Raw genomic sequence first — 14,523 nt, 5'->3', positions numbered from 1 at the left:
CCTACTTATGGAATTTACCTCTGATGACATAATTATCAAGTGCTTCTTCCATTTTCTTCAGAGCTTCTTCACGTGTTTTACCGTATGTGACCAGCTAGTCGACGTCAACAATAATAAATCAGAGGACTAGTCTGACAGTTGAAATGAAATGAGACTTAAGATGGTCTTGTATTACTCTTCTATTACCTTAGAAATCATGGGATCATAGTAGATACTAATGTCACTTCCTTCTTGAATTCCACTGTCCACTCGAACCTTTGAAAGAAAAGAAAAATAACAATAATCATCAAAAATCTAATTCCCAAAAACAATGCATGAACTGGCCTGCTTAAAGAGCTTTTGCAGTATGTCTTTTATTCATATGGCCTTCTTCACAAAAAGCGTGCACTGCATTTCATGTGATTTTTCAAAACAAATCTTTAAGGCAAAAATCACCGGAACACAAAACTATTAATAACCACTGAACACATCACACAATGTTATCTTTTTGGCCCTGCCTATAAATGAAAGAATAATTTGTAAATATCCTCAGTGATGTTTGCTTTCTTTAGACATTTAAACCTCATCCGTGTATATCTTTGCTTGTGTGTTTCTGAAATCAAAACATTTTGCTCATCCTGTCCTGAGCAGCTTCCGGAAACCAGTGATCTTTCATTGAAGAGGACGTGTCTTCCTGTTCTTCCTGTATTGATTGATGTGTGAATCTCACACACAAACACATTTACTCTCACCTGAACACACTTAATTATGTAGAATAAAGAGGACTGGATTGTTTTCCTTTGTCCTTAACTCGCAGACAACGTCAAAATAATCTGTCATATTTTGGATCATTCTTATATACACATATGAAATATTACTGTTACGAATAGTATTTAATATAGCAATTATTTTATAATAACAATAATAATCTTATTATATATATTTACCTCCTCTCTCTCTCTCTCTCTCTCTAAATATATATATATATATAGTATTATTCCTACAATTAAAAGGCTTGATTATATTGAAATCAGAATGTTATAATTGCCCCAATAAAATGTTACCCACTATAAATCAAATATGAGCACACATTAAAGTAAAAATATATTATCTTTGTTTAATGATATTAAAGTTTTAACTTTATATGGCTTGATTTAGGAAAAATTTGGGTTTTTGGCAAAATAAACTAGAATACAACTTTTAAAACAAACAGAGATAAAATAAATACGATTTACATTCAAAGGATTAAAAGGAAACAAATATACCTCAAATCATACCAATTATAGTTTATAATGTCAAGCGATCACATTTTTTTCTCAGGCAAATAAAAAAAAGGTTTTAAATAAGTGTCATCACTCTAGATTGGTTGTGATTGAAGTTGTTCCCAGTCTCCACTAAACACTCACAAGAGAACGGGGAAAAAAATGGGCTAAACAGATCCGTGTACTAACATTGGGCAAGTTGAGTGGCTCCTGGTACTGTGAAAGCCGGCCGATGGAGGGGAGACCAAATGATTTGTACGGATCCTGAAAAAGAGAGAGATAAAGAGAGGAAATATTAGTTCTCAAATAAAACACAGGAAACAAAAGGTCACGTGTCTGTCCCTAAAGTTTATGTCTTAACTCGATTCAAACTGTGGCTCAGTTAAGCTGAGTTAAGATGGCCTTTCTGGTTTCTCTCCTCTTTGGCGGGCATAAACACTTCTCCCATCCAGTCTGGGTCATGCGGGCAGATTTTAACATGACATGAGACACAAGACCCACACTGGGTTGGAGTCAGTTCACTGAATATAGATGAATTCAATATTCTCATCATCTGATTAGGTGTTTTTCAGGCTTATTAAAATGTCTGCCTATAATAATCCTGAACACACAAAAGACAGGTTGTTTAGACACGGATTAAGGTGAGTCCAGGATTAAGCAGATCTGTTGAGGGAGTGAAAAAGCTGTGCATCCCACTTAATCTTTTTTTAAACCAAAAAGCAGAGGAAAATCTTAAAGCTGAACTTTAAAGCATTCAATGTCATTTTATGGCAGATAATCCATCATCATGAAGACAAATCTTTTAATAGGACAGGACAGGAAAAAATATGTGGGCAAATCTGTCAATAACATGTCCAGATCATGAGATCATCTGATTTTTTTTAAACATTTTATAATTATTTATTAGTCATATATTTGATGAGAGAGTTAAAAACAGCCTTTATTTGAAATAGACATCTTTTGTAACATTTTAAAATGTATTTTCTTTCTTTTTTAATTATTTTTTGCTAAATAAAAGCATTAATATCCTACTGACCCCAAACTTTTGATTGGGAGGGTATATTTAAATATATAATTTTATATATAATTTTATACAATCATATTGTTTTTACACATGTATATTATATTTTTATATTTATATTTATATTATATATATATATATATATATATATATATATATATATATATATATATATATATATGCCCAGCAGCTTTCCTGATTATCTGTTGATTTTCGGTCATTTTGAAATATTGGCCCACCACTGATTTGAGAAATACTAAGAACTTTAGTCACTGATTGTTTGTTGGTTTACCTCAGCATAGACTCTGCTCTCGATGGCCCAGCCATTTATGGGTATGTCAGACTGTTTTTGCTGGAGTTTGTAGCCCTTTGCGATGCGGATCATCTGATGCACCAGATCCAGTCCTGTGATACACTCAGTGATAGGATGCTCCACCTGAGAGAGAAAGACAAACTTACTAACATCTCAGGACATGAGCAACTGTCTACAAACAGAACTTTAAATGCTGTGTCAATCTCATTTTACCGAAATAAGCAAAAATTGGAATACATCATCACATTTAAAAGGCTACCAATTACCTCTCACCAAACACACTCAAACACTACATAGGTGTTTAACAGACACGTTAACCAGACAGCACCGCTAACAACTAGTCATTAACCCTGAGCGGAAATATTAAACCCTTTTCCTGCCCATGCTACCCTTCCTCATTCTGCGTTTTTTCCTTTGGAGGTCCACACTAATGAGCTTTATAGACACTTTGATGTCCTGTGGCTCTGGGTTCTAGTCAGGTGGCAAGTGAAATAATGACGAAGATCAACATACTAACTTACTAGATAGTGTATGTGCTCTGACACTTTCAGCCGTGGTGCTCTTGCACGGACATGAGGTCAAGTCATCTCTCCAAGCAGTCATCCTGGGTTGTGTTCTTCTTTATGTGTCACGTAATACATTTGAGATCTTCTAATTTAGATAATTCCTGTTGTATTAATTAGGTTAGGTCTGCATGTATGTTCTTTAAATGCAGATCATGTCATCACACATTAAATCAGTAGTTCCCAACCAGGGTCCACTCCCTTTCAAGGAGGCTGCAGGATCAATTAACTATATATATATGTATGTATGTATGTATATATATATATAGTTAAATAAATTATATATAATTAAATAAAATTATTATTGTTATTATTATTACTATAATCTATCTACAATCAAAATTATTACAAAAACCAAGACGTAAACTATATTTCTTTCTAACATTTTTTGGTTTTTATGCAGATCTTCAAACTTGAATTATTATTTTCATACATCTGGATAAGAGTTTTAATTAATATTTTAAAGAATTTTTCTTCATTTTCTGTTTTCATTTTAATTTGAAAGTAAGGTTTTAGTAATTTTTTGTGTGTGTGTGTTTTGTCAATATTAGTACATAAAGTTAAATTCAAACGAGAAAAGCCGCCTTGGAAACCAGCAGACTGGAAAGTTTTTATACTTTAATTCAGTTAACATTCATTTTATTTCAAATACTTTATTCAGTCATTTTCAGTTTCAGGGTTACAGTTATAACCCTGATATGTACTTCCAGTTTCTGTTGATAAAAAAGCCTGATCAATCAGTTTTGTCATATTTACAACAGGGGCCTTGATATTTAATGACGGCATGATCACAGTTCTTAATTATGGAAGCCTTTCTACAAAGATTTTCTGGATCTTATAACTGCCAAAATAAGGGGACAATAAGGGGTTCATTTAAATGTTTAATGTGTAAATGTGTAATCTGTTTATTACATTATACATTTTTCTAATTTTGAGAGGTTTTCTGTGTTATATTAGTGTCAGAGTTGTTAATGTACTTGACCTTAATATATAATTGACCTTCATATTTAATTTAATTCTACCTTAAAAGTACAGTTTTCTACTGGTCACAGCAGACAACGCTGTTGAAGTTCTCATTAAGGCCGTCTGTCTTGTTAATGAGTGCCTCAGACAAATTGCACAGCAAATGTAAGGCTACAATACAAAAGTGTTAAATATGATAAACTAAAGGTCCCTCTCTCTCTTTCACAATCACTTAACAATTCCATAAGGTTCATCAATAGCAGTGATTCTCAGCATTGACTTTAACAAGATATACAAAAGCCACCCAAATAGGCTATAATCTGATTAACTACTTGTGGTTTTCGTCATTCCAAAAACATATATTTCAACAGAGTAAAAAGGGTGTGTTTTAAACATAATCATGCACATACAAACCTGCAGACGTGTGTTCATCTCCAAGAAGTAGAAGTTCTTTTGGGAGTCAACAAGGAACTCCACAGTGCCAGCTGAGGAGTATTTCACTGCTTTCGCCAGAGATACGGCCTGCTCTCCCATCGCTCTCCGGGTGTCTGGGTCCAGAAAGGTGCTAACCAGGCATATGAATTCAAACATAGCAATGTAGGTAGTTGCATAAGGCTGGAAGTGTACTGTCTGCACACAGCTCTAAACGGAATTCACTTTTCTATGTCCCAGTAATGCCTATTTTATGTTTAAACTTCTTGCTGAAAATTATTTGCGCTGTAGCAGGTAAGTGTTTTCTGAACAGCCCTTTGCTATACAGCTTTGACTATTATGTCTACATTCACTTCGGCTGTTTCTGTCTGAAACATGAAAAAAACATCTGTTTACCTGCTAGAAGCCAGTGCAGGTCAAGTTAATTCAACTATTATTTTCTAACTATTAATTTACTTGTTGTAAACTACTTATCATTAAATCTTACCTTTTTTTTATTTATTAAAGTAAATGATTGAATTAAGTTAGGGATGCACAATATTATTGGACCAATATCGGAATCGGCCGATAATGGCTTTAAAGGGGTCCTATTATGCTCTTTTACAAGGTCTTGATTTTGTTTTGGGGGTGTACTAGAACAGGCTCTCATACTAGGTTGTTCGAAAAACACATTATTTTTCACATATTTTATATTATTACAATACCTCTCTCCCCAGTCTGGCATGAACGGCTGGAATAGTTCCTGTATCAAATGAAGGCCTGCCTTCTGAAATATGAGATGTGCTGTGATTGGTTAGCTGGGCCAGTGTGTGCTGTGATTGGTTAGCTGGGCCAGTGTGTGTTGTGGTTGGCAGCACTCGGCGCCTGGTCGGGAAATATCATACCCCTTACCATAGCAGCCTGCTGTGAGCGTCAGTGTAAATATTGCGTCAAAATCAAATCAATTTGAGCGCTCTAAGCTTGTCTGCCTTGGGGACACTAGCGTGTCTCCGACATAGTTATAACACTTGTTGCCTTCTCTAGTGCAGCTCAACCAGGTCTCGTCCCATTCGTCAATCTTTGTGATATCACAAATCACGGAAATCATGCATTGTAGTCCAAACGAGTGTTCGTTGTAGTTTTTGAAAAGTGATTTCTGTTAAATAAAATATCTCTTGGACTTTGAGCTTTGCAGATCTTTTTTTATGCTCAAACAGCAACATTACAGACTAACTAAAGTTGAAAAAGTGAAAAAGCATAATAGCACCCCTTTAAATGTAAATAAGGGCATCGGCCCGATATGAAAAATTATGCCGATATGTCTTGCCGATAAGAGGAGTAACTCACATGTGCTCAGGGTGTGCTAGCGATTAGATCATGTCAGCATCGTGGCTCATTCTTGAAGCAAAGTTTTGCCTGAATGGTGATTGGATTCACTGTTTTGGATCACTGCATTTTAACTGAGAATGCACTTACAGAATAATGCCTTCTGTGTGTGATACCGAGTTAACCATAATAGCAGGTGCAGTGGCAGCAGCAGCAGCCTCCCCAGGGTCTTAATACCCGCTCAGTAAGGAGTTTTAATTCCGTAGGGGGTGCTGTTGGCCTACTTCTAATAAAATGAAAGCAAAATGCACAATTAATATTTTAGACTGTGTTAATAAATAAAATCATGATTATATTTTGATTTAAAGGTTAGAAGCTATAGCTTACTAGGAAAAAAAAAAGAAAAAAAATTCACACACGACACCTAAATTAAATTATTTTATATATACTTATTTATTCATTTATGTGTAATATGTTATATTTTTTAAACAAATTATGAGCTCTAAAAGATGTTCAGAATTTTTAAAATTCTTTTGCTTTGGACCATTTACAAATGCTAAATCTTAAAATAAAATGTTAAGATTACTACTGCATCTTTCTGAAAAAACAAAATGCAGTGATGAATATGTAGTTTATTTATAGTTATTTTCAAATCTTCAATGTACTGTAATTATAAAATAACTTTATTATTTTTTATTTAATTGTAACAAATAAGTTCTTGTTAAAAAACTAACCAAAATTAAAAAATAATTATATATCGGTATTGGCATCAGCTATCGGGCAAAATGAGTTGAAAATTATCGGCATATCGGATATCGGTAAAATTCCAATATCGTGCATCCCTAAATTAAATAAATAAATTAAATTAAATAATTAAATAATTTTTTATGCAACACAGTGTAGTCATGTGTATATCATATTTTTCCCCGTTCTTCCACAATGACTCTCTTGCACATAAATTGGTGCATCAAAATAACTCTCAGGTTGGCTTCAACTAAAGAAAAAAAAACTGCTTAAACCTGGGTGCCTCCTCCACCACTTTCTGGTTTCTTCTCTGGATGGAGCACTCTCTCTCATTCAACCACAGAGCATTGCCATGTTTGTCCGCCAACACCTGCAAACAACAAAGGACACCGTTAGCAAAAATATAATATAATAAATAAAATAAAATATAAATGTCACTGTAGACAACAATGTCTGCTGTAGAGAAAGATGCAGATATGGTAAAAGACTCACATTGGAAATTTAGAAAGAACTCAAATGTGATTGTTCAAAATCCAGACTATTTTAAAATGTTCCACAACAGAGTAAATGATGTTATTTGTCAGGCATCTAGCTTTATAATCTAGAATTTAATCACATTTACAGCTTTGTAACATTTACAAGCATTTATCCAAAGTGACTTACTTTGCATAGAAGGTTTACATTACCCATTTATGCGTTCTCTGGGAATTGAACACACAACCTCAGTGTTGCTAGTGCCTTGCTTTACTGTATTAGCTCCGGGAATATTATTGAATCTAGAAGCTTTATTTAAAATAAGTTGAGCAGAATGTGGAACCTGATGTTAACAGGGTTTCTGCAGGATTTTTAAACACAAATTTAAGACTTTTTAAGACCTTTTTTTAAGACCTGCAAAAAAAAAAAAAAAAAATGAATACCATATGAGCGGTTTAGGTAATAGAAATTAATACTCTTTAATACTCTTAAAACTCTTTTCTTTCATGTTTTCAGACCAAAATTGACACCATTTACAACAACCTGTCCTCTTCTTCTGTCACCACTATCTGCCTTTTCACTCCATCATTTGTTCCTCCCCCCTTTACCTCTCAGTCCCTGTCTCAGTTCTCCCCTGTGTCCAAAATAGTAACAGGAATGAAAACATCTACACGTGTCCTGGACCCCATTCCATCCAACCTCATCAAGGACTTACTACCTGCTATCTCCACACTCATCATAGAAATCATTAACTCCTCTCTCAGCTCTGGCTCAATCCCCCCTTCACTCAAACTGGCTGCTGTCACCCCCATCCTTAAAAAACCCGGACTCAACCCCGACATCATGTCAAACTTTCGGCCCATCTCCAATCTCCCCTTTCTGTCTAAGAGACTGGAACGCACTGTCACCAAACAACTTAAAACTCACCTCTGCTCAAATAACCTTTTTGAACCATTTCAATCTGGTTTCCGATCACAACACAGCACTGAAACAGCCCTCCTCAAAGTCACTAACAATATCCTCCTCTCTGCAGACACTGGTCACCTCACCATCCTCATCCTCCTTGATCTAACTGCAGCTTTTGACACTATCAACCACACCATTCTTCTCTCCCACCTTGAATCTTTTCTTAGTATCACCGGCACTGCCCTCTCCTGGCTCCAATCTTATCTCACTGACAGACAACAATTCATCCATATCAACAACTGCACCTCCTCCACTGCTCCGCTGCCCCAAGGTGTCCCACAGGGTTCGGTGCTTGGTCCTCTCCTCTTCATACTATACCTGCTTCCCCTTGGCAATATCATTCACCACCATGGTCTCAACTTTCACTGTTATGCCGATGATGTTCAGCTCTACATCTCCACTAAATCCATCACCTCTGCCACCCACTCCACTATTACCAACTGCCTCACTGACATTAAATCCTGGATGCACACCAATTTCCTTCAACTCAACTGCGAAAAAACAAACATGATCATCATCGGTCCCCGTACTCATCACTAAAACCATTCACAGTTTCTCCCTCACTGTCGACACCTTCACCCTGTCTCCATCCCTTCACAGTCGCAACCTCGGAGTCATCTTTGACAATAACCTCTCCTTTGAACACCACATAAAACAAATCACCAGAACTGCCTTCTTTCTCCTCAAAAACATCGCCCGCCTCTGTCCATCACTCTCTTTCTCTGCTGCAGAAACCCTCATCCAGGCCTTCATCACCTCCAGAATCGACTACTGCAATAGCATCCTGTACTGTATATCATCCAAAACCTTAAATAAACTCCAATACATCCAGAACTCTGCTGCTCATCTGCTCAAATATATACATTTTCTGCCCCTGTCTTAAATTATGTGATAATTCTAAATGCATTTTAATAGACTGATTACGCACTCTTAATGCACACATGCACTAGTCTAACCTAATGTTACTAGACTTTATCACCTAATGTATGTGTGCACTCTTTAAGCGTGTTTTGTGTTTGCTTTTCGCAATATACTCAATATCAAATCACACATAATTAAAACAACAATTACTATATTATCGCAGACCATACATATCACACACCCCTATGTTTAGATATGTATAATGCATTGTCTTCTTATCGATCCACCAGTTCACATTTAAAGCTCTGCGTGTTTGGGTTGATTTTTGCATTAGTCTGAACTCTGAACAAAACAACAGTTTTATTGAAAATGCTCATTCATTTTCTGCCAGCAGGTGGAGTGTTTGGTAGAAATATAACTGTTTCCCTGGTACCGGCAGAACACAAAGCAGCACAGCACCAGACTTTGAATGTGCAGTGCTCATGTTTATTCAATGAAATCATAGCTTTTTGAAGTTTAATCGTCACATTCAGCCATATCACAATTCTGCTCTTTCCGTCCCCAAATTTAAGACCTCTTGAAATCATAATTAAGACTTTCTTGTACAATTTAACACTTTTAAGACCTTAAATTTGATACAACTGAATTTCAGACTTTTAAAGACTTGTTAAGACCCTGTGGTAACCCTTGTTAAGCTGTTTACTTAACGGCACAATGACAACTGAAAAAAACTCTGAGGATAGATCCAACAACCTTCTAGTTACTGGCCCTGAGGCTTAACCACTACACCAATTACAACTAACCTCCTCCAACCTAGAAGGTAATCCAAGTGTAACATTAATTTGATAAACAGAATGATTTTTTGTGCCTTCCTGAAGTTCAAACATTAGAGCATGGCACTAGCAATGCCAAGGTCATTGGTTCGATTCCCAGGGAAAGCAAGAACTGATAAAAATGCGTATGATAAATGCATTGGATAATACCGTCTGCCAAATTCATAAATGTAAATGTTTGGGTGAAAGTTAACTTAAACTGTAAACGGTTATGGTCACACTTTATTTTAAGGTCCAGTTACTCACTATTTACTAACTATTAACTATGATTTTTGCCTCAAACTCCTAATTACTGCTAATCAATAGTTAGTAAGGGATTTGTTAAGTTTAGGTATTGTGTTGGATTAAGGATGTGATGTAGAATACGGTCATGCAGAATATGTGCTTTTTAAGTACTAATAAACAGCCAACATGCTAGTATGCATGCTAATAAGCAACTAGTTAATAGTAAGAATTGGTCCCTATACTAAAGTGTTACTACAGTTAATAAAGAAGTTAATAAAGACAAAATTACTAAATTGTGCTCTATTCTATTCTATTCCATTCTATTCTATATTTTGGACATTAATTATTATATTTTAGCTGCTTAGTTTTAGTAAACAAATTTTAATTTAAACTGAATGAATTGGTCTCAATGCAGCTAGTGCCCACTTAACTGCTTTTCAGCAATCGGTTACAACTATGGGTGGTCAAACTGGTTTCTAGGGCTGGTCTGAATATCATTTTTTGAGCTTCGAAGCTTCGGTAGTAATCAACACCGAATATTCGAAGCTTCGGAGGGAGGGGCTGAACATATTCTTCTCTCTAATAAAGGCAGGAATCTCTGTGTGTCTGTCTGTATTTTTATTTTCTTGAGAAGCGTTCATCCAATCGACTTCACGCGTGGCAGGTGTGTTGCTGCGGACCCAATGGAGTGCAGTGTGCATTTTGGTGCAATATGGACACGCAACACGTTCAGAATTAATAAACTTTTAATAAACTACAGAACAGCACAAGCCAGAAGCGGTGTGCCGCACATGGGCAGGGCTTATATGCTCTGAGAACAGACACTGCATTAGTGATACAAAACACACAAAACTTTTAATATAGACAAATTATTATTAGGCTGGGCTACTGTACATTTTTTTTATGACTGCCATTTTCTTAAGTATTTTCCAAGCGGATTAAGTGCACGTTTTTATCATGTGTAAAATTACTGATTAGCGGATAAAGGCAGCTTGTTTTTTTTTTAAACCAACAATAGGTGATTTTTTAAACTTGATGCAGCACACTGCTTCTGTCTTGTCCTCACTTGGTGCTGATAACAGAGCTATTTGGAATGCAATACAAATGCGTAAGTTGCTTTGGTAACGCAAGTGTAATATAAACAGCGATATGGACGATGATCAGATATTTCTGTTTTTGGGACTCCTTTTTACTTCGTTCAATAATAGAAAAAAAAAAAGGACACAACTCTTGATGTGAAAAATAAAATAAACAGAAGGCGACGATGGGTATAATATCAATAAGCGCAAATGTTTCCCCCACAGACCAAACTATCTCAGACATTTTTTTCTTTTTTATATTGAACATAGTGTAGCTGTTTACTTGGCTGTTTGATCAAATAGCGTGCTTCCGCTTATTTAGCCAGCTATGGAGAAATTGGTAGCCAGGCAACAGAGTGACAACGTCCACACATGCACTCTAACAGCACCGAGATTGTCTAACCGTGCCGAGAATTCTGGGCTGAGAACGGTTTGTAATCGTACAGCACCGTACCAGGCTCACATGGAAATACAACTGTAACCGTACCTGACAGTTCTTAGAACTGTTTGCCCCGATAGTAAAAAAACCTGCTATTTTCAAGATCAAATGAGAACCGTTTTGTGGGGGATCTGAGGTGTTTATAAAAAAAAAAAAAAAAAAAAAAAAATTGATTTTTCGAATCTCAAAATTGAAAATCGAATGCCAAACCCACCGAACAAATATTCGAATAATCAAATATTCTGGTCCAGCCCTACTGGTTTTATCTAATTACTATTCATGAGCCAGTCTGAGGCTATTTCTAACTACGAGTGTCCAGCAGAAACACTACCACTCAAAAGTTTGGGGTTAGTAACAGTTATTTTAAATTGTAACAATATTTCACAATATTGCAGCTTTACTGCATTTTTTATTAAGTAAATGCAGCCTAGGTGAGCAAGAGCAAAAAAAACAAACAAAAAAAAAAAAAATTCTGACCCCAAACATTTCAAATTCTTTCAAGACTACTAAAAAAGCATCTACGGTGAATATCTCATTAATCTGGCTGGAAGAATACCCAGAGTGTAATCTAGTTGGAATCTAAGCAGAATCTTTTGAAGGAATTAAATATTTTAGTTAATTCAAAAGATTATGCAAAAAACATTGGATTTATTGTAATATTTTTGAGTCTTTAAATATGTGATGACTACACTACTATTCTAATATAAATCCTTTCAAAAGTGTTTATGTATACACAAGTATGGTGGCAACTATCCAGTAAATACCTGAATCTCAATATGTCTGGGGTTATCTATGAACTTCTCAATCAGCAGACGGTCATCTCCAAAACTAGATGCTGCCTCCTGGGAGGAAAAACGAAAGCCTTCCCTGAAACAGAATATCAAAACTTCATATGACTTCATCGCTTTATAATAATAATAATAATAATAATAATATTCATCATTTTTAATTCATAATCTTAAAAAAAGATGATGATTATTCATATTTGATTATATATCAAGCACTTGTTTGTTATTAACTTCTGTTTATAGTTAGTTATAAGATTTTTTACTATTAACTTCCATCAACTACCATTCATGTCTAGTTATAGAGAAATGAGAGAATGACTGACTGTGAACTAACAGATCTAGCTTGAATTGGTTAAACTGCCTGGATCTGGGTTCAAGTGGCCGTTGTAAGGGAACTTGACATTTGTGGCAAGAGGCTTCCTCTTTAGTAGATAAGCATCTATTTGCCTGAGTACTCTCTCTCTCTCTCTCTCTCTCTCTCTCTCTCTCTCTCAGTCTCCATGTGTGACTGTTTTGCCTCTCAGGATAAATCCAATTAAAGCTTAAACAAAAGCCTGGTTTCAGCTTATGACAATAAAAGGCACAATTTAAGTTTTTATTAATATTCTCAAGAACACAGGAAGATAAGGAGGGAGGGAGGAAGACACAGAGAGAATCTAAAGGGTTGATGTGTGTATGTACAGTGTGTCTCTTAGTTTACTACATTTATACGTGGATGAACAAATTAAAAACAATAATTTAACACTCTGGTCACTTTGTTTCCATTCCTGATTCCCCATACCACTGACTAAAAACAAATTTGTTTAATTAACTAACGAATTAGTCTAATAAAACTTAGAACCGCTTGAATAAGAACCTCAGACTGACTCTCTCCAAAGAAAACTTACACAGGGTCTCAGCTGGATCTGATATCTGCTTAAAAGCATCCCTGAATCTGCATTTTTCATGTCTCACCTGGTTTCCTCATCATTCCAGGAAATCCTCATCCCTTTACCGCCTCCACCAGCAGACGCCTTTATCATAACAGGGTAGCCTTTAAGAGATGGACACAAATTCAGAGTTTGCTTTATCACTTTACCTTTTTCTTGATAGATGAAAAACATTATAATGTCGCCATTTGAATGATTCTTACCAATTTCTCCTGCAATTTTAACAGCCTCTTCTGCATCCTGAAATAAAAAACATAAACATCACCTTGCTTAGTAAATGCATATCTGTTTGTGAAGATGTGGCCTGCAGCACCCAAGGCAATTCAGCTCCTCGTCATGTCCAGCAGGGGGAGCAACATAGCATAATAGTTTTATTATAGTTTTTGTGATTGAATGATAAATGTTCAGATTTGACCAAAAGTCACCTGATTAGCAACTCATATTCATGATAATTATGTTTAATGGTTTTAATCTTATGAAACCAAAAAACTGATGAGCACTTTTGGATCTAAGTTTATTTTCTAAAAGACCAATATTATGATTTTGACTGTATTCATTTTATTTAAATCAAAGTTTGGCTCTGAGACAAGGGTTTAACAATAAAATATATAATTACAAGAGTAGGCAAAATAAATGAAGTAGAAAAATGAATGAAGGGCAGGGTAAAAAAAAAAAAATGCACATTGGTTTTTAATGTGATTTAAATATGATTTAAAATATTTAACTATTTAACAAAAACACCTGAAATTGTCTTGTTTTAATTAAAATAATAATAAACAAAAACCTGACACACCAGTGACTGAATTGACTTGAAGAAACCCTTATTCAAATCTTATACTTGTATAGTACCTGCAACTGCATAAAAGTGTTCACTACACTTCAAGAGAATTCATCTGGAACAGATGTGCTTTGTAGTATAAATAACATTAAAAACTGATGAGTGTTAAGGCCCACTATTACTTTTCTGCAACATAAGTTTTTTCCATTTCCTTGTAAAAGAAATGTTGGAAGTGAGAAATTAATAAATAAATAAATAATATTAAATACTGGAAGACTGCCGCATTTCATCTAAAACAGTGAGCAATGACCATGTTGTGCATTTTTTACGCACTGAAAGAATCAAATTGTTAATATTTTCCTGCCAAAACTGCTGATGTGATTCCTTTCAGACTGCAAGCTGTTAGAAGCAATTTTAACATGTTTAGTGACAATAGGTCATATTTAATTGCTTTAAAAAAAATTGCAATTATGCAAATGCAAATTGAAAATGGAGACAAAGTAATTGTTTACAAACAATTACTGAAATGGTGAAACAACCACTGAAAAGTTCTTTCTCACCAGATGTCA

At 35.2% G+C, this 14,523-nt stretch overlaps 1 protein-coding gene across 1 annotated transcript in view; it reads right to left on the bottom strand.

Moving 5' to 3' along the window:
• LOC109069271 (propionyl-CoA carboxylase subunit alpha) overlaps window positions 1–14,523 on the bottom strand; it is a 52,454-nt gene that overhangs the window by 15,353 nt on the left and 22,578 nt on the right. The window contains exons 8-16 of the mRNA XM_042756904.1: window positions 13,380–13,416; window positions 13,202–13,280; window positions 12,224–12,326; window positions 6,858–6,952; window positions 4,516–4,666; window positions 2,555–2,698; window positions 1,431–1,505; window positions 187–255; window positions 19–94 (exon numbers count right to left, since the gene is read on the bottom strand). Coding sequence (XP_042612838.1) covers window positions 19–94; window positions 187–255; window positions 1,431–1,505; window positions 2,555–2,698; window positions 4,516–4,666; window positions 6,858–6,952; window positions 12,224–12,326; window positions 13,202–13,280; window positions 13,380–13,416 — 829 coding nt within the window. The remainder of the gene's footprint in view (window positions 1–18; window positions 95–186; window positions 256–1,430; window positions 1,506–2,554; window positions 2,699–4,515; window positions 4,667–6,857; window positions 6,953–12,223; window positions 12,327–13,201; window positions 13,281–13,379; window positions 13,417–14,523) is intronic.

The sequence above is a fragment of the Cyprinus carpio genome, chromosome A1 (assembly GCF_018340385.1).
Source record: "Cyprinus carpio isolate SPL01 chromosome A1, ASM1834038v1, whole genome shotgun sequence".
Taxonomy (NCBI): domain Eukaryota; kingdom Metazoa; phylum Chordata; class Actinopteri; order Cypriniformes; family Cyprinidae; genus Cyprinus; species Cyprinus carpio.
This window is presented reverse-complemented; position numbering and strand designations above follow the sequence as displayed.